Source organism: Gouania willdenowi, chromosome 3, assembly GCF_900634775.1.
Source record: "Gouania willdenowi chromosome 3, fGouWil2.1, whole genome shotgun sequence".
In the NCBI taxonomy this organism is placed as follows: domain Eukaryota; kingdom Metazoa; phylum Chordata; class Actinopteri; order Blenniiformes; family Gobiesocidae; genus Gouania; species Gouania willdenowi.
This window is the reverse complement of record NC_041046.1, coordinates 30,641,242-30,665,766: the sequence shown is the minus strand read 5'-3', so window position 1 is coordinate 30,665,766 and position 24,525 is coordinate 30,641,242. Positions and strand designations below refer to the sequence as shown.

Sequence of the window (24,525 nt, the reverse complement as noted above, 5' to 3'; positions counted from 1 at the left end):
TGTGAATGCACCGTGTGTAGGGGTGACATAGTCCAGTGCTGTAAAGTTGTACAAAAAGCACATCGCATATGATATTTACTCGGAAACTTGGATTGTGTGCTGAACTAAAATGAGATGCCCCTATTCTGATTTAATTAGAAGAATGATCAGTAACAATGATTTACATCAGGAAAGCATTTACTCCCCTAACACTGAGTCTAAGCCAGGATAGTTAAATTGAGCAGTTGTTCCGAGACCATCTTTATATGCGATGTTTAGAATTCTGACAGGAGTGACATCCCCTGCAACCCAATCTGTTGGGAAGAGCTAAAGAGGTGAGAGAGCAGCACTGGAGTTAATCACATGAAGTGCTCCAGTGAAACAATAGCAGGAGAGATAGTCTGCAAGAACAAAGAACCGTCTGTCACAAAAGTGCTGTAGTGTTCACTCGGCTGCTAACAAGTCAACCATAATTATCACTGCTGCATTGTCTACTCGTTATATTCACAGATATATACTGACAAATGCTCAATTAATTACAAGTTTTAACCTTCAGCTGAAATTAATTGAGGAAAAAACTCCTCATCTTCCTTGTGGCCTGAAATCTTAAAATATTCACCACCAAACATTTGAGATTTGAACTGAAAATTGTTGGAACATTTTTTAACTGTTTTCCCAGCAAAACCATTCAGTGGGATTACTTTAGGTTAGTTGCTTTGAAAAGAATGCCTGTAAAAAACAGTTAGACAACGATAAGTGTAATTGTTCAGGTAAACCTATGTGTTCGGAGACAAACTATTAAATAATCACATGAATCATTGTCTTAAGTGTATATAATAGCCCTGTTTTCTTTGCACACTCATGTCTAGACTAGTATAAATTCACTGTGATGAACACTGGAGCAGGTCAATTTAAGATTAGCATCAAGAACACCAAAGCAAAACTCCATGAAGCAACAGTTAATTAAAGTGGAAGCACCCACTTTACCACCATGACGCAATGTGTCTGACTAAAATGTTCATGTCTGCAATGCTTGCTGCAATCATTTCTGGGTAGAAATTTCACATTGTCCCCCTCACTATTCTCAGCAGAAACATGATTTAAAGACCAGTTATTTCTTGTTAAATGACAAATGAATTTTTTCTCCGTAAACATAAAACTTCTTTTGTGACCAATACGTTTTGCAATAATTTTTTGGATCCTACTCCTGACATTATAGCTAGAACAGGAAATTGCGATTTTAAAAAAAGAAGTAATTTTAGCAACGTCTTGTAGCGATTAGAGTTGGAATGACCTGCAGACTCCAGGCACACTCGGGTAACAGCATCTATAGTTGGCTGCGGGCCAACAGCACCATCAGTATGCAGACCCACAGCTGGCTGGACCGTCTTCACTGTATAAAACCTCAACTGACTCACCGGGTGACTTACTAAAGGCATGTAATTGTCATTCAGAGATATCCAAACCCACTGTTAAAACACAAACATGCATAAATCTCCTTTGAACTTCAATTAACTGATGAAAATAAGCCTAGCCATTTTTTTTTTTTTTAAAAGGCTGTTGCCTGTTTCCCAACAATGTATTGAGCTTTTCACACAAAGACAAAGTGATCATGAGTTTGTCTTATTTAGATATTTGAATTTAACAATTGAGTGTGTAAAAGCCATTAAGCCTGTACACAGTCTCATCTATCTATTACAGGAACCAAGGAAAAGCTAATCAGATTGTATCTAAGGTCTATGACAGCTGATCAAAGACTATGTTTAAAAGCAATGATTTGATTTCATGGTTCAGATGAATTGCAGACCTTCCTATCTTTACATATAATAAAGGTTTTGCCTAGAAAAAATACTGTAGGCCCAGTATTTCTGTCTCTATGGTCTAACCTCCAGCACTATATTGTGCTTTAACACTATATAATAAATTGCTTTTACATTGTGGAAAATATGCCAGTCCAACAGAGCATTGATCTATTTCCATCCATAAAGTCCCAGTGCAGAGCTATGTGAGAGTCTAGCATCAAACATCTCTCAGTTGCTGGTACTTGGATTTTTCATCCTGCATTAGCTTAATTACTTTAAAAAAAGAAAAAAATCATTGAGGCTTTGGATCGAGGTATTTGTTGTTAATCAGTGTCTGGGCTGCACTGAACCTCAAAGGTAAATCTGAAAAACTGTTTTCGCTCTTAGTCTGTAAATATTGCTGCCAGTTTGCAAATGAGCTGGCCTTCAGGATTAAAGAACTGGCCGTGTTTATAGAGCACAGTAAAAAGAGAATAATGTGTAGAGAGAGTGATGAATGCAAGCTCTGGCAAAGTGTTAATTAGCCTACATTTGCTATACTGGTTAAAAAAAAAAAGTTTATCCCAACAATATTTCCAATTTACACGTGTTCTCAATCTGTAATTTACACTTGTTAAATACGAATTCTGCTTAGTATTACAAAATAGTCAAGAAAGTGATTTCCACGATTTGTGCTGTACAAGTATGTTTGCATGAAAAGAGAATACTTGTTCAAAATGATGTGCCAATTTATTCCCAAAAAAGCGTATTTGAGAGCATCCTGATGTAGTTAAAGCAAACTGTGGAAAGGGAAACATCGATATCAAATGCTCTTTTAAATAAACATGAGTAAGTATGTTTCTCACTAGTGCCTGTGTGTTGGGATAGAAAGGCATCTTTATGGGGGGGGAACAAAGTTGGGCTTTTTGCAGTGAACACACACTCACAGTCTTGCACAACTTTGCCCTCTCATGCCAGCCCACAGGTTGTTTACAGTACACGCATCTGCAAAAACCCCATGAGTCAAGAGAAACAAACACATAACACACGCATCACACACAACACACACACAAGCTGACAGAAATGCATAAAGCTGGGGGGTGATGGATATGGCCTGAGATGAGCAAGGGTTGAAAAGAGGTGCAGCCAAAATGAAGGAAACATCAATAGTCGATGTTGAACTGGGCTCAGAGCCATTACAAGCTGCTGGAAAAGCTTAAGCAAGCCTCGGAATAGGTTTTGGATATGTGAAACTGCACCACAGGGATCCTGTGGCACATTCTTGCAAAAGAAACTAAACCATTTAGGGTTTGGTTGATTGGGATGAAAACATCCTCAAGGACTATCACAGAATCTCAAAAACAATCGACTGCACTATATTTAAATCCGAGTTTATGCCTACAGTGTTTGAATAATCTTGTCAGGATTAGTCTCCGTCCTTGGTTCCAGTTGCCTTTTTTAGTTCTCTTTGGTTGGTTAGATGAAGTATTTGAGTGACAAGCATATTTTGTGTGTGTGGGTTTGTGATACTGTGTATTCTCCCTGTTTGTCCCTGAATGTCACTTTCCCTGTCTCTGTTGCTGCATGTCTCCAGGTGTGCGTTTCTGTCTCTTGTCTGTCAATGTCTCTGTGTGTGAGGCTTCCTGCTTGTGTAAGTCCCCTGGTCTGTCTGTCATCCATGTGTGCGGTTCTGTTGTCTGTTCACTACGTGTGTGGCTCTGTGTACTGTGCGTGCCTGTGTGTGTGCGTGCGTGCGTGCGTATGCTTCGTTGTACGTTCGTGCGACTGAGTGTGCTTGAGTTTATTTTCTGGGACGCACGGTTCTGGTGGCAAGTTAGAAGTGTGTGTGGTTTTGGGCTTGTATGTGTGTGGGCACTCTTGTTTTTTGGTTTAACTTGATGAGGATAGCGTTAGTCTGGTCTGGAGGTGCACTTGTTTACCGCACGGCGCATGGGCGGTGCCGTGCATGGTTGCGCTTCATAATCAGCAGCCTTTTTAAGTCTGTGACAGATATAAGATGGTGTTGGTTCGTCCAGTCCTTAGCTTTTCCTGTGCTACGCCCCCATGTGAGTGCCCAGGTCCCTCAGGAGAAAGTCATCCATAGTACTGCACTTCTCCTGCTTAGTTTTTTGGTATTAAAGGCTGCTCAACCTAAAACTGTGCCAAAATATCGATACAACAATATATATCGCGAGGTTTCGTCTCGATTCACTGGCGCCGAATATCGATTTTTCAATAATTTTTTTTTTTTTTGCAACATAGAATGTATAATGAAAACAATATATATATATACATACATGATAATGCAGTACATACACAGTACAATGAGACAATAGGTGTGTGTGTGTGTGTGTGTGTGTGTGTGTGTGTGTGTGTGTGTGTGTGTGTGTCACTAAAACCAAAAGTATTTTAGTACAACTGCATACGTTCCAAATGTGGGTATTTTTGTTGTTCAGACTATAAAACTTTACTACCAAAGCACTGGGCATCTGTTTAGGTTTTAGGCATTTGATTTTCAGCAATGCTGAGCTAAGATCTTCTCTGCCTTGTGACCAGTAATCAGGGTTAGCTTCACCTAAAAGAAGCCTCTCAAGACAAAAGAACCACAAACAACAGATTACGGTGGATCAAAAAATTAACTTGAGTAGAGGCCAGCGGTGAGAACGAAGGTAGGGAGGAAGGAAAGAAGACAAGTAGGAGTCCTACTGAGCAAAGAGATTTGCTGTTTCATTAATGCTGATGAACTTAATTCAATCAATTCCCTGCACAATATTGCTCTGGTGGTAAACAAGTCTTAATGCCATCTGCAAATGTCCCAGAAGTAAAGCTGCTTTCTTCACACACTACCCTATTCTGAGTGTGGATTAACTTTATTTACACAGGCCATAAATACGTAAATGATGTAGTACATAGTGTGGCTCAAGTAGCTTAACAGAATATATTAGACAATATAAAAGTTCACAAAACCCACGACAACAGTCTATACTTTATATAAGACTGTTGTTACAGGTGAAAAATAAATTATTATTTTGACACAATGGTTACAACAAGTCAAAGGATGAACATCTACCTGTTGTCGTTAAGCTGTGTGTATCGGGGCTGAGGGTCTGGGTCTCCATCATTCACATCATAGCTGGCATCGGGATCCTTCAGAGAAAAAGACAAAGAAACATGCCACAACAAGTAAATTCCATGCAAAGTTTATGGATTTGGAAGGGGCAAGATATTCATATTTCCTTTTACTGTAGAGTTATTTGATGCATTTTAAAAACTTGCAAAAATTAACCACAAAAGCAAAGGAATCATGTTTGATTAGCTCCTAAATGAGAATCTATATGTTTGAGCTACAAAGACAAGTGCCTTGGGCCCAATGTCAGAATCAGAAAAAAATGTATTTGCCAAGTACAGTTTAAAAACTGTAAAAGGGATTTACCTTGGTAGATAGTGCAAAGAACAAAAAGCAAACCAGAAACACTTTAATAATAATAATAATAATAATAATAATACATATAAAAGATAAAGGATTCATATATACATTTATACAAGCACTGCAGGTAGGACAGGCTCCGACAGGCTCCAGGCATAAGTGAGAAATATTACACATATCACTAAATAATTAAATTCCAATGCTATCAAATTCTTAATGATATTTATTTTTCCATTGTTCAATAACAACAATACATACATTTTATACCCTTTTTTGGGAACTCAAAGCCGCTTTACATAAGCCAAACAAAAATAAAGAAAATTAAAAAATACAATTTCGTTTACATATGAAAGTGATCAAACAAGGGCACAAACAGTTCAAAAAGGTCCTTTTCCTCAAAACAACACCATGCTTTTAATGGTTAATCCAACTTAAGATCCATTGTCAAGTGTACATGCCACCACCTCGAACACACACCAGCTGTTCACCATCAGTAAAAGAAAAAGACACATGACAATGACTGAGCACGGTGTACTTACATAGTTTTCACTCAGATCAGGATGGTTCTTCTCTATTCCATCGTCCAGGATGGACACCACCACGCCTTTCCCTGTGTAGCCCAACTGCCATGCAGCTTTGGCATTCAAGTCACGGTGGTTGCTGTTGTACTGAGGACAAAGACAAATAACAAAAAATGTAGCATTGATCAAAGCATGCCATCATCAAAAACCTGGAATGTGAAAAGGCTTTCACACTTTAAAATCTCGACAAAAGTTTAAAAAAATTGTGATGTTTTTTATAAAAGTTTCTTTATTGGAAAAAAAATATGTTATGACCAAAGTGAGGATTGTTCCAAAAAAACAACCAGTTATTGTGTTTTAAAAACACCTACACCGCAGGGCTGTTGAGCAACGATATTCGACTTGGCTTTTTGTCAAAAGCAAAGTCTTCCTTCCTCTAAAGCGCTTCTTTTCATAGCGCACCATTAAAATCTGGAGCATCTCATGTACCATTCATTGCATTTCCCTCTTGAATTTTAGGCTTTAATGAGTGCACTTTACGCGAGGATTCAGTTTGTTCCTCATCCTTGTGGCGTCATTGACACTTAAACATCAAGATGAAAATCAATTACAGCTAGAAGTTGTGATTAGCAATGCTGATTCAGAGTGAAAAGACTCATTTGAGGCTGACACACGGAGTGAATAATAAACGTTAGAGAGAGACGAGTACAAGGTTTCACTCCCCAAGTCAGTTATTCAATGTCAGTACAGAAGAGACTGAGTATAGCAATGTATTGCTGCAGTAACCTATAATTGATCAGTGGAATAAAGACTAGTTTCACATTTGAGATAAACAATAAACATTGATTATAACAGCAGGTGCTGACTATTAACATCTGTCCCCCCCCCCCCCCCACCCCCAACAGGTCCACCCACACTCTCCTCTGGTGGCCAGGCTCAGTATTAATTAGGTTTTGACATATTTATTGCAGAGAAAGAGCGACACATTATTGCAGCTTAGAAACCTTTGCCACATGTGTTAACGCACACACTAGCACACACCAGGACATGAATGCATTCTGTTAGTTCAGTATGGATCATTTTAAAGCAATAAACTGTTAATACATGAATGCAATGTTAAAAACAGCAAAAGTTCCTTATGGATAGTACTCGTCATTGAAAATAAACATGCACCAACAGTCTTAATGGTGTGTGAGTGACTATATTTTGGTAGACTACTAGCAAACAGAAAAGTTAGCCATTTGACAGTGCTTATCAGGGGCAGCAAGGAGAAACAAATTAATTTATCATTTTCCTAAAACATCAAATATTGAGTCAAGTAAAAAAAAATAAAGCTAGATTTTACTTTACCAAAGTAATGCAACTTGAAATAACATTAGTATTAGGTTGTCTAATGTGGGTTTATTGATTTATTCAACCATCTCTGATAGAATTAGGATTTGAATGTGTAAAGATCTTTTTGTGCTACTTTCAGATGTTTTATATTAAAGCTGCTACCCCTGATGATTTTTTTATTAGCTAAAACCTTAGTGTATGCCTCATAGAACAATAAATCAATATCATTTACTCCACAAAAAAAAAAGAAAACGGTTGAAATTGCAGCTTCAATGTTTGTTTTCATCTCAGCCATAAACAATCCCTTTGTTTGCATTTTGCGCACTGCACTGTGGGATGTGGAGTCCTGTAAATGGATGCATAGAAGTGTTTTTATCTCATTCTTGATATCACAGTGAATATTATGAACAAACTAGAGCAAAAATGGTGTCGAGCACTGTTCTTCTTGTCTGGCGAAAAACTGTAAAAAATTTGAAGTAAAAACACTTCAAGCATGCTATTTTGAATCCACGGTGAGCCATCACTGTGGGACCTTGAGCAAAACACTTAACCCTAACTGCTTCCAGGACTCTCTTAAAAATGTGATTCTTAATCTCAATGGAGACTTTCATGGTAAAATAAAAGATAAGAAAAAAACAGTGATTTTATCTCAAAAAGGATCAGGGTAATAGCTTTAAATCTGAATTATTTGAAGGATTTTTTTTAATCATTCCCCTGCACAAAATGAAACCTATACCAGTCAAAGGCTGATTAATAATTCAATTCAAATTCATTAATACAAAAAAAAGGAGTCAATTCAAAGTCAAAATAACTTTACGTGTTTCTTTAGGTCTGGGAACAGAGTGTGTAAAGGGAAGCCATTTTAAACAAGTCTAATCTGTTTTGCACCACCAGGAATCTTCATTCTGCCTGAAGCAACCCTGCAGTAATAGAAAAAAACTGAACAGAGAAATCCCAGCAGCTGCTTTGCACAGGCTCGTGTATCACTGACAACTTCAGACTGAAATGTGAAAATCCATCAACCAAAAACAAGAAAGCTCAGAAGATGAATTACCAATGACAGTCACAGCACTTTGCCTTTCTGTTGCTCTGTTTCTGGAATAAAACAGGCGAACCGTTTTTTGAAAGCTTGCTGTCATACTATATGCAAGTCCAGCACTTCTAAAGCTCTAAAACTCCTCCCGTTAAATACACTTTAATTTTCTCACAAAATCCCACAGAAAGATGCTAACTTCCACTAGTAAAAAGTTGTCCTTTGAATTATTGGAAACATCCTCGAACTGATTCTGATTATCTATATTCAATTTTCACTAAGAAAAAAAAGCTCTATTGAATTTTGTTGAGCTTGATGATAATGATGATACTTACCAGGTACCACTGGTCTTTAAACTTGGGGTCAATCGGCTCCGTATAGACATCCCTCTTTTTCCTCTTTTTCACCAACTGTTGCTCTGCCCAAGTCACCTACACAAATGTAAAAAAAAAAATATATATATATATATATTCATGCACACACACGAGTAGAGCTATTATGAAAATCACTGTGTGAAATAAATTAATAGACAATCTTAAAGGCAAAGAGAGATTATAGGCACTGGGAATTGTGGACTCCTCACAAATGAGAGTTGCTGATGAATTCCTCAGTGATCTTAGACTAATTGAATTTCTCTGCTCTGTGTAAAACACACCAGGACTTTTCTATGCCTATCGGTACAGTACATGCAAGCACACAGCCTACGTCAAATATCCATATAGATCCCACAGCTGCCTGCAGCAGGCATTCATTATGTTTGTTTGCCTACAAAAAGTGTTGACTGAAGCAGAACACGGTGAAAATAAGCTTCCCCTTTTTTTTTTTACCCCTCTGCAGAACTGGGCTGGAGGCAAAGGAAAAAGACACGACTAGACGAGAACAGAGCAGATATTTTCAAGAAGGAAGACAGAGAGCTGCCTGCTGCAAGGACAGAGCATCTGATGTGAAGGACATCCAAATCACAGCACACCTCTCCCTCCACCTCTGCACATCACAAGAGGAAGCAAGGGGGGAAAAGGTAATGAAGGTCACTTTGGTTGCTACGGTGACGCAATGGCAGTTCTACATAAAAAGATAAGATAATAATTTAACCTCAGAGAGCTAAAGGGTTTACTTGCAATCAATCTACAAAAAAATTTAATTGCAGGAATTTTATGATCCTTATTGAGGAAACAGAGTCAGGACTGCGAGGTGATACCAATTAATCCATCACACAGACCAAGATGACTGCTATATAAGAATGTCATTCATTAACCGGACACAATTATTACCGCTGTTTTAAACATAACCCAACCACAAAGCTAGTGAGTTTGAGAGTGTCGTAGAAAATACAGGGAAAATGTTTACAATAAAAGTTTTTTAAGGGTCACATTTTTTATTAAACAAATGATAAGTGGCTTACAAACACCAAGAAAAAAGACACTGTTATACATCACTGTTAAAATGCATTCTTTATATGGCTGATGGATAAATGCCAAATATGTAAATCACATTTCAACAAATCTGCTGCAAACACAACATACATGATAAATCCCAAACACGGAAAATCCCGAACATTTCATCGCTGAGATAAAAACACAGTATCTCTTCCTGAGGCTAAGACGAAGCCTCAATAATGCATCATTGCAAAAAATGCAGTGTGTTACCCATTACATTAAAACACAGTTCAAAAGTGGTTTCATTTAATCGTCTGCTACAGCTGGATCTATTCTATGACCAGTGATGAAAGTGGCAATAAAAAATAAAGTCTGAAACATGACAGTACACTTTGGAGTTTCTGGCGTCACCCATTATGTGCCGTTTCTGAATTCTTCTCTCTTTTGTTCACTGAGACCGACGAATAGAGAAGCGAAGAGAAGTGGCCACAAATGCATGAATAGAGCAGAAAGGCGGTATGGAGGCATGGGGTAGCAGGTAAATCCAAGCTTCAAATCTTTAATAGGCCTTATTAGCAGAGCTCTGTCATCACTCTATGCGATGTGGAAGAGCTCCAGGTGCTTTGTACGTAATTAGACACTCTTCAAAGAGACTTTTGTACAGGCTTCAGCTTGGCCAGTCATAAAGCTGTGGATGGGCTCACTAATATTGGCAACTTGCCAAACATATTCAGAGGATCTACACATGATATTAACCAAATTCGCAGTATTGGGCCAATTTAGTGCACTGATCAGGCTGATGTAGTGATGCTAAAGAGCCTTTCCAAAGAGAATTGTATTAACAAGCAACTTACTGCAGAGTTTCCCAATCCAAAACTAAATACACACGAGCTGCAGTTCCCCCTCCTGCACTGAAAGGAGGACCTGGTTATGTTACGCTCCACTTTCACCGAGGCGCAGTGGGAGAAAAGGAATTCAACAACAGGAAATGGAGCTGCAGTGTAAAAGGAAATCCCAAGGCGGGAGGCGGACCCGAAATATACATAAGCAAACCCAAAAGAAGTTGTTTTGTGCCCTGTGTGCACCTGCACTGTGGCGATGCAGTTTAAGATAATAGCAAGGCATAACATGATGGAATAAACATATTCAAAACAGCTATTACAAACGGACCAGTGGGATCTTCCAAAAAACAAGCCTATAGTATAAATAAGGAAAATATTTGGAAACACTTTACCTGAAGTTTTATACATAAGGCTGACATTACGCTGTTATTATTATGAAGGCTGTCATACAGTGTGGTTCGTTACCCTAACCCCACTAGATCCCACTAGATCTTTTCACCTAACCCAAAAAAATGCCAACATAGCTCCAAAGGTGTCATAACTTAACAGCTAATAACAGCCTTCATGACAACTTATTCATGCTAATTACAGACAATGGCTGCGTAATGCATAAAACTTCAACTAAAGTGTTACCAAACATTTTATACATAACCCTTGAGAAAAGAATGAAATAAATTGAAAACCTTTGTTCATTAGTAATTGCTATTATAAAACAAAGGACAACAATGAGCTCACGATTTCCACATAAAGTAACAAAAAACTCAAAGACAGTTGTGTTTGCTACATGGTTCTGCCATCCTGACACACTAAACTGATCTTTACTGCTGAGCTCAGATTTGGCTCTTAGAGTAAAACCACAATTTTTGGTTCTGCTGCTTGTTTTGATTTGGCCGTCGCTGAAAAAGGGCCGTTGAATGCTGTCCAGCTGCTCTCAGCATGACATAAATAGAGCGGAGATGATACACAACAATTAGGGGCATTACATTAAATACTATAGGAGACCAGCGAAAAACTGTGTCCTACTTATATTAGTGATTACCAGACAGCCAACAAAAGTTCTATTTCAGTTTGTTTTTTAGAGCAATAAAAAAATATTACTTAACAGCATATATGTAGGAAAGCATGTCTTTATAAACTACAGTGGATGTTAAATCAAAATAATACAATTAGATAGCCTATAAATGTATTTTAATACATTTGTATTGAGGAAAATAGTTATTACGCGACACTATGACAATTATATCCTTAGCTCAGTGACTCTAGGGGTATTTCATCAAACCTAGCTGCCATGGTGATGAAGTTGTTGACGCAAACCTGCTCCCAAACAGGTTTAAGGACAGGGTTGGTTTACCTGCTGCTTAGGCTGCAGACGTCATCTTTTGGAAAGATGTCATTTAAAATAATACGATCCTAATTTGTGGCGCTTTAAAACACTCAAAGAACCACAAATGAAAAAAGGAGTCAAAAACACTTATACAGAATAATCTATACATTTTCTCACCATCTACAGCTTTAATGTGTCTTTTAAAAGGAACGTAAACAGAACGTCATTGCAAATGTTTGATTTTAGATTTGAAATCAATACAAATGAATACCCCCAATCATGTGTATGGTACTTTTTCACTAGATGATCACAGTCTATTTTGTGTTTTCTATCAATCATTAAAGGTCCCATGTCATGCTATTTTTCACCCATCTCCATTTGTTCTAAGAACCCCAAAAATATAGTATTTGAGGTTTATTTTCCCAAACTCGCCTGTTTTCCAGAGTTTTAGCCTCTGAAAAGTCACTTTCTGTGCAACTCTTCACAAAAAGGCTGATTTGTGGCCTACTTATGCAAATTCTTGAGTGGACGTGTCTACAGACGTGACACTGACTTCCTCCTCCCCCCACGGTGACGTAGGGCCAGAGGACGGCCTGCCCTCCTCCCACCCACTTCGTAGCCGAGCTCATGCTGCTTTATAAACAAGAGACAGAGCGTGGAGGCGGGGCGTTCACCGGTACATACACTGTAGAAAATACAAACATAGCACTGTGTGGGCGTGCCTGTTTACATGTCAATCACGACAGTGAGCTTCCTGGAGGCGCGGCTTCTCCAGCTCATTGTCGTGTCAAATTCGTCATCAAAGTGGGAACATGTCATCAAATTGGAGCGAGGTGTTTGGGCTCACCCTGCAGTAAGAAAGGAGCAAATCACCCTCTAACTAATGATTGAATGATTGAGGGAATCAATGAAAAAAACACTTTGGGCATGTGTATGAAGCCCATATAGCACGTTATGATGTTTAAAGCACAGAAAACTCAATTTAGCTTAACAAGAGCCCTTTAATATGGCTACATAAGGACATGTGCGTATCCACTGCCTCCATTTGCCATGGCTTGTCCTTTCATTGAAGATCAGAGAATCATACTAAGGAAACTCTTAATAACCACAGAGCTCTCCAAAGGGAGAAAGTGTTCAGGGATATGGCAGACCCTTAAGGGTCCTCAATGCCCAAATCCATGAACAGTATCGCTTTTCCAAGGAAGCTTGGCAGTGCGTCACATCCAACACCTCAACACCTTCCCTCCATGCATATAAATGTAATGTTTAGTGCTAAGTTCCAAAAAACTGTTCATCAAAACTCTCAAGTCAAATAAATTACACATTATTTAATCGTGACTTAGTGCATCATCATTCTTTAAAATATTTTTTTTTAAAAACACAATACAGTAACTACTCAGCAAAAACACATGAATTAGTGTCTGACCGTACATACTTCAGCTGTTCTCTGTGATAAATTTACTAAACAACTTTAGCAGTTTACTACTTCACTACAGACTTCAACCTGTAAACTTGGTTCTTTTAAGCACACTTTGATAAAATTATATTTTCCATCATTCTTATATTTAGCCTGTTGTTAAATCTTTAACAAGCCTTTAAGTGGTTTTTAAAATTTCTTGAAATTGAACTATGTTAGAAAAATGTCCCTCCTTGACAAATGTTTCCTCCTAAAATGCTGATTAAATGTCTTTTTTTTTGCACTTCCACTTTCTGGCACTCCCACAGCTATGCATGTTAATTTCACGCTCTTTCATTTGTCCTTCCCAGCTGGATAGGGCAAAAACTCATTTTCACACTGACCTCAAAATGGCAGGAAATAGATCAGTCAAGGAGAAATATTCAAGTCCACAGAGTAGGGCAAATATCTGGGGAGGTGCAAAAACCGCTAACCTTTGAGTCAGACAGAAAATGGCTACTGTGGATGCTGTGAAGACTCAAACATGGCTAATAACATAAAGTGGTTAATGTCGGCTGAAGCTGGTGGTCATGAACCAAAATGGTAAATTTTATGGATATTAAAGGGATCCTCTATTGTTTTTACAAATGTGGCCTAAAATTTTTGAAATGTTCTTATTAGAAGATCTATGCCTAACAAAACGCATTATTTTGCACCATATTCATTTTATTAACATGTAAAAATGGGACTAATTTACCATTATAGAGCCTGTGTACCGCCATGTTGAAATGACGTCATTGATGCTTCACTGCTATAGAACTCAATGGGCTTAAAAGGGCTTTCAGCCCATTGAGTTCTATAGCAGTGAAGCATTCAGGATCATTTAGCAGCTTTTTCAGTCAAAATGACAACTTGTACTGCTTTGGGTTGCTCTAAAAATCAGTCAAAGTTAAAAAAAAGTCGATGTAAACCTCTTTTGTTTTCCAAAATTTGATAAACAAAATCTGTGATCCAAAAAACCGTCAGCTTTGTTGATGGTCAATGGAAATTGTGAAATTTCCAATAAACCTTTTGCATTATTAAGGTTTTTAAAAAGCTTGAAGGAAAAATAAATGAATTGCGCTATATAATGAATGTGCAAAATAATCATTATATTAATAATTTTACAATAATTTGTTTTGTTTTCTTCAATAAAGAAAGTAGTGTTCAGGCATTCTATTTCAGGGGGGGAAATGCCCTTTTAAAAGATGTATTTATGAGATTTGTTCAAATAACAAGGCAGGTAATTATAGATTTTATTACAATGTTAAAAGTGCACTTCCTAAACAATTCCCTTAAATCACAGTGGGGGAAAAAAAAAGAGATGAACCTCTCCTGAATTCAGGCTGCAGCCGCTGAAATCTATCTCTTACCTTGGGATCTCGTAAAAGACGAACATGGGTCCCTCTTTGATCCGACAGCGATCTCTTCACCACTGTACGATGTCGAAAGTGATAATAATCACCAAATACCTAGAGAGACAAAGGAGACAGAGTATCACATTACACTTTTTGAATGTTCTCCTCTTGCAATTCGATAACACCTCTGTGTAGATAATAGGGATGTAACGATTAATCGTAAGGCAGTTAAAAATCGATTCATAGGTATCACGGTTGATATCGATTTTCTGAAAATTGAATCGCAGTACGTATTTTAACCAGCAGAGGGCGCTATCCACAAGTGTAGGCGGCGGGCGGAGTCTGCTTATACTTTCTTTCTGGCCGCCTTCTACTCTTAAATATGTTAATAAATGATTCATTACCCCTTTAGCATCGAAAGAAAATCTGTAATATTACTTGAATATCTGTAAAAGTCACGTTTTTCTATTAGCTCTGTCTGCTAGCATAGCTTCTCTTCTTCACTGCAAGATATCTGCATGCCAACCGACCACTGTATTACCAGCGCCCTCTGCTGGTCCAAACAAATATGACGTAAATCATTGCAATCACGGTTTTTTTTTTTTTTTGTTAAAAGTCCAATTTTCAAAATACATTTTCAGTTGCACTTTTAAAAAGAAAAATAACTATTATGCAGTTTTGCATTGTTTATTATAGAACCAGAATTTAAATTAATAGGCTTCATTTTCATTTGTATTATTCCTTTATTTATTTCATTCAAGATTTATTTTTAGTTAAATTGCATTGTTTTGAATAGTTTATCAAGGAATTCTTTTGACAATGAAAAATAAAAGGAAAATAGTACCGTATTAATTTGTCTACAGTCCCATTTTGTAAAATAAATCGTGAGAGAATCTTATCGTGAACCCAGTATGGTGAATCGAATCGTATTGAGAGTTGAGTGAATCGTTACATCCCTAGTAGATAATGGTAGCAATGAAGTATGAAATTACTCTGGATGCACAAGCAGTAGTCTTCCTTTTTCAACAAAACTATTTCTATCAAATTTACCGAACCATTGCAGACAGAACAGCAACACAGAAGTCTCTAGAGTCAGAGAGCTCCACACCATATAGGAACCAATACTGAATGTTGCCATCAACAAAAACCTAACCTTAGAGATAAAAACACACCAAAATCCTCTGAATGAAAGAAACATCAAATTGAATTAAGAGCATATTTTATTGCATTTATAACCAATTCTCTTGCATTTACAAAGTAGTTAAAAGTTCAGGTGGAAACATTTTAAAATGTGTGTGTCTTGACTAGGGGTAAGCATTGGCAAGGATGTTGCAATACGATACTTATCGCGATACTTGGGTCACGATACAACATTATCGCGCTATTCTACCCAATTAATATCAAAATTAAACGTAGAGATGAAAAATCAAGTTGCTGTTTATGTTCATCAGAAGATATTGATCATTCAGAGGACAAATTGAGTCAAAACTACTTGCTTCAAAACATCCCATTTATTATTAGTGTTTTTGCACATTTCCACTGAAAAAAAAGAAAATGCAGTGTTAAACTACTGTGTAGAAGTCTCAAAGTAACCATGACAACATAATGACGGCATTGTAACAACTGTAAGTGATGCACAAAAAGAAAAGAAAAATCTCCTATTGTGTCAGTTTAAGAAAATAAAATGCCTGTGCATAGATAAATATTACAGGCATTCCACACTGCCATCATAAAATCAAGTGCATCAAACAACCATTGCAACACACTGAAAGCATTGGAATCACTAAAATATTGAACAAATACACAAAAGTATTAATTATATATCAAAAAAAAGTTTAATTAAAATTAAATTAAAAAATAACTTAAAAAAATTGATTTTTTTTTTAAATAAGTAAAAAAATCGGCACCCAAAAAATTGCGATATATCGTGAAATAGACTTTTTTTCACACCCCTAGTTTTGACAATAAAACCACTTTGTCTCTACAAGAATTCCCCCACAGTGATGTTCGGTTAATGTAGCAATAGGTGTATAACTATGTAATTAAATACAGTAGATTTACATATTCATTTTATGAAACTCAGCTCACACTGACAACCCCTCTTCCAACACCAGCTTGTAAACTTCATTACCCTGCCGGAAATACTACGCATGACCCATAATTGACACATATTTCAGTCCATTAATAGAGTAATTGAGGTCTTTAGCATCGAGAGTTGACACGCTTAAAAGACTATTGTTTGAGCAAATCTCTACTGTACAATTTGAGAGTGAGACAGGTCTAAGGAGTTCATCTCTACACATTATTAATGAAAATGTGAACACTTAACATAAAGCACTGCTCTTTCTTAATTCAGATTACTTAGCAGACTAAAGAAATGTAGATCTCTCATTATGAGTAAGATTTCTTCTATAAAATGTGCAGTGCTATTTTGGCGTCTCGGTAAATAGCTTCCTACGCTCCGACAACAATTCACTTATACCCCATCCCCACAGAGACAAAAAGGAAAGCGTTTTCCCCTAAAATGGGTAATTATGGGTGCGTCCACATGAAAAGGCGGAAAACGCTGTAGTAAACATACCAGTCCTCAATGTGGCACTGGAACCCTGCCTCATAAATTTGGTGAAACAGGGAAGAAGACAGAGAGAAAGGTAGCATCTATTTGCAACCATGTCTGGATTAGGAGTGGATGTTTTTTCTTTATTTGGGTTTAAAGAGAACCTCCAGATGATTTTTAAGGCTGTGCTGCAGTTCCTGCATGACACTGGAACGTACGGGAGGATCTAGTCATTACAATAAAGACCAGTGGAGGGCAGTAATACACCTTGTGGCGTCAACTCTGCCGAAAATACAGAGGAAGAAGAAGAAGACACGTGGGGATGTTAATGAAAACTTGTGTTATGAAAAAACAGGATATACAAAAGAAAAGAGGACAGAGATGGAGACAAAGACATGACAGGAGATTTGCTTGTGGACCGACAACAATGTGGATTTTCTGCTTTGTTGTCATAATTACTGTTTTTGTGGGGGGGTCGCGCATGAGGGTTAAGAGAGAGGTGGGGCTATGGCATCATCGTTTTCAGAGTATGCTTATACACCGTCCGCACGGTGCCCCGGAGGGTGGTGTTCTCAAAGTTTCCCACTCTGGAACCCGTTTTCAGAAGTTATCGTATTAGGCTTCAAAATCTCTGTTGCCGTGTGGACGCAATGCGTAAACAATAAAAAAATTGACCGTTTAGACTACAACCTGTCACAGCACACAAGTGTGGGAAAAAGCGGAGAATCAAATAATGCATTAAATGCATTCCAAAAGGGGGAGACTAACTATACATTATCTTTCCTTAGCAGGTAAGTAGGGTTCCTGTCAATATTTGATGTAGTGTTCAAGTGCTGCAGGGGTAGACTGCAATGTTCACTCCCACTAAGAGGCCCAGTTCCATCCAACCTCCCCCGCTACATTTAATAACAGTAAAATGGGCTATTCCTGCCAAGCCAATACCAAAACCCAACCCACAAAGTGAGCGGACAATAGAGAGGAAGTAACCAAGGACAGGACACTAGTAGGCAGATGTTCGAGCAATAAGTGCATGTTTGAGTGAGTGTGAGAAATCAGCATTATTCAACACCAAAAAGAAAATAATGCACATTGAACAGGATAAATCACTGACATCCAAAGACATAAGCTCAAGGAACTGACCTAATGGCAGGAAGACTGCAAGTGTACAGATATTTACATGAAAAGGACAGGATGTGCCCCACAGGAAACTCCATCTCTCCACTGTACATCCCACACTAACAATGGCAGCTTGGTGGGGAAGTGGTTAACAAATCTGCCGCAAAGCAAAAAGACCATTTGCTTGATTTGAGATGTGGATGTGGGAGCGTTTTTTGTGTGTGGAGTTTGCATGTTCTCCTAACCTTCACAACATGCCCATCAGGGGCTTGGTGATTGTCGTCCAAATGTAGTGGTGCACTTGTGTGCGCTGACTTGAGAAAACTTGTCACTCTAATGTTAAATTTCATTGTTCAGTTTGTTGTACAATAACAAGTTAAAAATTGTTTGAAAAGTTTCACATGATCAGGTACAGAACAAATACAGTACGTAGTTTATACAAAGTACACAGCTTGGCTAATCCTCTTTACATTTAGACAACTAGACTTATTACTGCTTCACTATCAACAAATTAACTACTGGGGAGAGAGAGGGAGGCAAAACACTGGGAAAGATACTCAGAGCCTACTCAAACACTCCACATGTGCAAGAAATAGTCCAACTGTCACAAACATATGCGCGCACACACGACACTTAAAATAAAACCCACAGTTAGCCTGCTTAACGTCTTCCCTGCTGCTTAATCATCATCTGGAAATCGGCAATAACATTTACGAGCAGATCTTTTGGGAGATCTGTTTCAAAGAGAACACTTCTTTGGCAGGGTTTGATAACTATTCACTGGAAAGAAGTCATTAAAGACCACAAGTAGGTAAGAAAGTAGTTTAGCTAAGAAAATGATGTGGAAATACATCAATGGCTGAGTGACCATTACTGATGTGATAAGTGGAACACGTTTAAACAACGCTCTTGTACTGTGGGGAGGCTTTAATCTATCAGCTTCGTTATGATGCATCGTCACAGAGTGGAAAATTACCGTTTGTTATTTTACTTCATGAGAAAGCACTCAGAAAATCTGGAGTGTAATTTGTGGAGATGTAAACAATGGTTTTGCTAAAGAGACGGAACCAACATAGGAAAGAGGTCTGGGATTGTCATATAAAAACAAAGGTGTGTTTTTTTTTAATTATCAGCTGTGAATATACACATGAAAACAAAGCCAGCCTTCTAAAAATGTTTGGCAAACATGGTTACACCAGTGTCCAATAGTCTGACAGCGCTATAATCCACTGCAATGGCAGCTAGACATGACAAAAATTTCTGGCAAACATAATCAGAGCAGCGCGACCAGTCCAACATGACCCTGAAAATACATTTGCACAGCTGGTTTCCCTTTTGCCAAACTACACCAATACTAGTCATCAAGTGGTCTCTCCTCATTGATCTTCTCTTAATTGTATTTTCAACAGCATCGAGTCTCTCTCAGCTCATTACCTTTTAGTAACAAAACTTAAAGATTTTCAAACTGTTGCTGCAGTATTCATCACCAAGTTTGCATGAAAAGATAAAAGTCTCGTCCTATTTACAGTGGGTACGGAAAGTATTCAGACCCCTTTAAATTTTTCACTCTGTGTTTCATTGCAGCCATTTGCTAAAATAAAAAAACTTCATGTTATTTCTCATTAATGTACACTCATCATCCCATCTTGACAGAAAAAAAACAGAAATGTAGAAATTTTTGCAAATGTATTAAAAAAGAAAAACTGAAATATAATAAATAAAGGGGTCTGAATACTTTCCGTATCCACTGTAATATTAATGGGAATATACCATATCGTTCTTTGGCTCGTCCCATGTCCACCAATCATTCAACTGTACATATAGAGGGGGAGAGATGATAAAACCAGAGATAGTCCCATGGTAAATATGAGTAAGGATAACAGGCAGGAACAATTGATAAGTTTTGAGTCTTAGATTAACTCTAAATCTTGGAAGAAAGATTTAGAGTGATAGGGTTCAGTGAAGCTGAGTTCCTACAATCAGAAATGAGACGACAAGGAAGAGCAAACAAAAATTCACAGATAGATTCTCATAATATATAAAGAAAGGAACACTAACTTTTATTTGCATGAAAATGTAATCTGAAAGTAAAAAAACACTCGATCTTTAGTCATGCATGTTAAGGAAATGATTTGTCTGAACCAAACAAAAACATGCATCTGCATGCATGTTCTTGTTGCTTTTAAAAGGAAGTCTGTAGCTTTTTTTGACTTATACAATGGTAAATTATTATTATTATTAAAATATTTGATGCCAAGGTTGTCACAGGAAGAAAATATGAATAATTGGGACAATATATTTTAACTTGAATAAAATAATTAAATAAAGCTGAATGCTAATAATAGTGTCTCATTGTTTTTCATTTTTAAAATCGTTGCTATCAAAGGGTAGACATCTTGCAAATGACAAGAACTGCTGTGATTGTGGAAAAACAACTGAAAAATCTGACTACACATTGGTAAATATGTGCTGGAAAGCCTCATGACAGTTTATTAGCCACTTTTTACATTTGTGAGAAATATTAAATGCCAAGGTTCAGGTTGCCCTTGTTATTAAGTAAAAACAAAATGTCTTACTTCAATTAAATGAAAACAGGTGATTTACTGCAAGCTTCTACTCACAGTATCATCATTATGAATAAGCATACAAGAGGTGAGAATCGATTTCTGTCTTTTTAATAACCACTTAAATAAATTATGCATATTAAATGCTCCTTCTGTCCTGCTTCACTGCATCAGATAAACGGGGACACAGTATTAGTATACAGCACACCTCGACTTCAGAGTTTGTAATCATCACCCTGGTTTCTTATGTTGCATATGTTAAACAAAAAAAGACACATTTGCCAAGTTACTGATATTTTCTCTAAAGCTTCTCAGCTTCCTAACAAATCTATTGATTACTTCCTTGATACATTATTATTTTCCATGAACTGTAAGAGAACTGTGTCCTATGGCCTTTGACTAACCACTCAGACCAAAAAATACACATGAGAAGTGAACTTTAAGCTTTAAAAAAGATGCTATTTCCAAGAAAAGGTTTATTTGAAACAAAGCAGCAACCAGCAGGTGCTCTGAAAAAAGAATTTCTAAAACACAGCCTTCCAGACCTCATAATGACAACTTTTACCTGTTTCTGTAAAGGATACAATTTTTACCCATTTTGTTGCGATGGATGGGGATGGGGGACTGACACCACGGTGCACTTGACACTAGGGCTGCACAATTATTCCAAATTTTAATCGTGATCACAATTTTAGTTGCCACGAATAAATTCTGCAATATTTACAATTAAAATACAGACTCTGCACTCTGTAATAGTGCATTTATTCAGTTGGCCTATGGTACATTTTAAATTCTCAGGCATTCTCGGGCTTTTGAAATTGTAGAGAACAGGTCCCTCCTGTGCTACAGAACATTGACCACCATCCAACCTCATCCTTTATAGCAGACTACAAAGAGCTGTAAATGTCCTCTTAATTATTAATAAATACTGAACATCGCATAGTCAAAAGAGCCTTTACAAAACGTTAAGACCACCAAAGTCTTCTTTGTGACCAGCATCACCAAACTTCCAACACAATGAACCCCTAATTACAAGCAGGAAACAAACAACTTTTCATGACCATTCTGCTGGAAATTAAAGGGTTGCCCTATTAGAGTATATTTAACATGAACTCATCCTCATTAGTGTACAGCATCCATCACACTGGTTAGAGAGAGACAGTGTGTGTGTGTGTGTGTGTGTGTGTGTGTGTGTGTGTGTGTGTGTGTGTGTGTGTGTGTGTGTGTGTGTGTGTGTGTGTGTGTGTGTGTGTGTGTGTGTGTGTGTGTGTGTGTGTGTGTGTGTGTGTGTGTGTGTTGTTTGGGGTACCTGGAAGGGAGAAACAGCTGAAGTGAAAAAGAGGAAATTGGACAGAAACAGAGAGGAAGCAGGTTTTCATCCCGAGGGTAGCTGCTGCTCTATCAGCGTGAGAGGACACTGTATGATTGCCTCTGACACTCTGAGGGAATTCTGATCTAATCTGAGCTTTGAACCAACTTATATTAAAGGGTATTACAGCAACACTGACTGGTATATAGCAAAGACTGGCATATACCGGTAGTTATAAAAATAAAAAAAAGATTGTTAGTTTCAAGTAAACTGTAAAAGAAACCTATGAAAATTGTATTCTTAAAAATGTTTTACAGGATTATTTGTCATAAACTGTTTTAGGATTCAACAAATATAATAAGGAAGTAATTCATGTTTTGGCATTTTGGCTTCACGAATAAAGATCACATTTTATACGAGATAAAACTAAAATTAATCTTTCAGTCACAAAAATAAGTCTATATATAATTTACAATTTTAACTAAAATGTAGGCTAATTTTTAATTGACAACAAAATTTATTTTACAGCTCATGTTCATTTTTCCTTCATTATTTTGAGCAATTACATGGTGTCTTGGTTAACCAAGTTTTCATGCAGTGAGATAGTTTAATTTCCCTGAAAGCAGTACTAGGCAACATTCAAATCGGTAACAAATCTTAAAGCAATTTTTGCACGATGACATTAAAGGCTATTTTCTGTTCATTTGTATTTTTTACATGCAAAAATAGTAAAGCATGGATTTAGCTAAAAGCCAGTTTTTATAATTCTGAGGATGAAGAAGAACACACTCAGTGACGTTCTTGTTCAGGGTTAGATGAGATAATCCATAAAACAAAAAATCTCAACAAACTGTTTTCCTGTTTTTCGGCTGGTTATGTTAAGCGTATAAAATAGTGATTGTAAATTAATTGCCAAATATGATTCCTAAAATCAATCATTTATTACATCTTTTCTATCATGAGTAATGCAGGGGGCTCAGTTCTTAATAAAAACATGAATATTTTCAATACTACACCAAGTTAAAGTTACTTTCTACTATTTACAGCATTCGATCTCTGAGAAACGTTTCCATATTCAAGTAAATTTGGTACTTTGACTGAAATATCCATTCCTTTACCTAATCAAAAATAAAACCAAATCAGGCCCTTGTAATTCAAATTGCTTTATGTAATCTGAATTGATATACAGCTCTGATGATTTCGTCACAAAATGCTAAACCGGATTAAATACAGTGTTTTGGCATTGAAGCAAAGGTAGTATCCTCTCAGCATAAAGAATGCTAGAAGAATGATATTACTTAAGTAGACATCAAAAGACAGTGCTTAAAATTGTGCATTGGACAGAATTAATGAGCACATTTGAATAACCCTGAGCAGTGCCATCAATGAAATACTAATGTAAGAGGCTGTAAGAAGAAAGAGGATTAGACTGAAGTTTTTAGCCTTCTCAACTCATTCATTTATTTTATGTTAAGACAGGCATACATACTAGATTTCACGCATTTGATTGATTTTCATCAAAACACCGTAATTTCCGGTCTACAAGCCGCTACTTTTTTCTCACGCTTTGAACCCTGCGGCTTAAACAATGACGCAGCTACATTGTGGATTTTTCCTGGTTTTATAAGCTTCATGCCACCACAAAATTGAGCTCTGTCACATTAGACCAGGTGGAAAAATTAAATTGTTAACATGAAATCGTTGTTGTTCGCACTGAATCATTCTGATCACTCATTCTGTCATGATGCATCAGAATCAGAATCAGAATCAGCAACAATGCGAAGAAATGTTGTCAGAGAGAGAGAGAGCAAGAGCGCCCCCTGCAGCAGCAGCAGCGTGGATGAAGTAAAAGTCAGCCAGTTTGTAATAGAAGGATAAACAGTTGTTAAGTCACCACATTAGGTTTGTTCAGGATTGATCGCTGCTCTGTACTCTGAGGCTGATGGAGACGCTTCCGTAAAGAGGACGGACAGACGGAGCGGAGATCATAACAGTCTGGATACAGGCTGTATCCAGGCTGTTCTGATCTCCGCTCCGTCTAGAGTAAAATTCAGCTAGTTTGTAATAGTAGCATAACAGCATGAAGTTGCCAAATCACCACGTTGGATTTGTTCCGAAGCGATTGCGTTCCGAAGCGATCGAGTCCAACTCGTTGTGATCGCTCCACGGTAGTTCATGGTAAGAAGAGTGGATGAAGCGGTGAATCGGTCTGGTTCCAGTAAAAAGTGACCATAAAAAGCTGTAAATGGACTGATATGTAGACGTGGGGGAGTGAGAAGCTGACTTAATGTAGTAAAGGAAACTTATCAGTTGAAACACAGACATTTCCGTGAAACCTAACTTGAGTACAGCAGCCAGCCTACCTGCCAATTCTGATTGGCTGAGTTGTTTGAAAAGCACCCTCATCAGCCAATAGAGTGTGGCCTATGTTATGCTGCGGCATTTGTAAGGATTTGTCTTAGAAACGATTATTGTAATGCGGCCAATAAAACAGTGCGCTTTATAGCCCGGAAATTAAGGTATATGCAGCGATGACACTGAGTGTGACAAGATTACATTTTGAGGTCG

General features: G+C 37.5%; 1 protein-coding gene across 2 annotated transcripts in view; it reads right to left on the bottom strand.

The window, feature by feature from the left end:
* The window catches only part of furina (furin (paired basic amino acid cleaving enzyme) a), an 88,988-nt gene that overhangs the window by 27,093 nt on the left and 37,370 nt on the right, over nucleotides 1–24,525 (bottom strand). For both annotated transcript variants that reach the window (XM_028475918.1, XM_028475926.1), the window contains exons 3-6: nucleotides 14,427–14,525; nucleotides 8,412–8,507; nucleotides 5,727–5,855; nucleotides 4,831–4,907 (exon numbers count right to left, since the gene is read on the bottom strand). In XM_028475918.1, coding sequence (XP_028331719.1) covers nucleotides 4,831–4,907; nucleotides 5,727–5,855; nucleotides 8,412–8,507; nucleotides 14,427–14,525 — 401 coding nt within the window. The remainder of the gene's footprint in view (nucleotides 1–4,830; nucleotides 4,908–5,726; nucleotides 5,856–8,411; nucleotides 8,508–14,426; nucleotides 14,526–24,525) is intronic.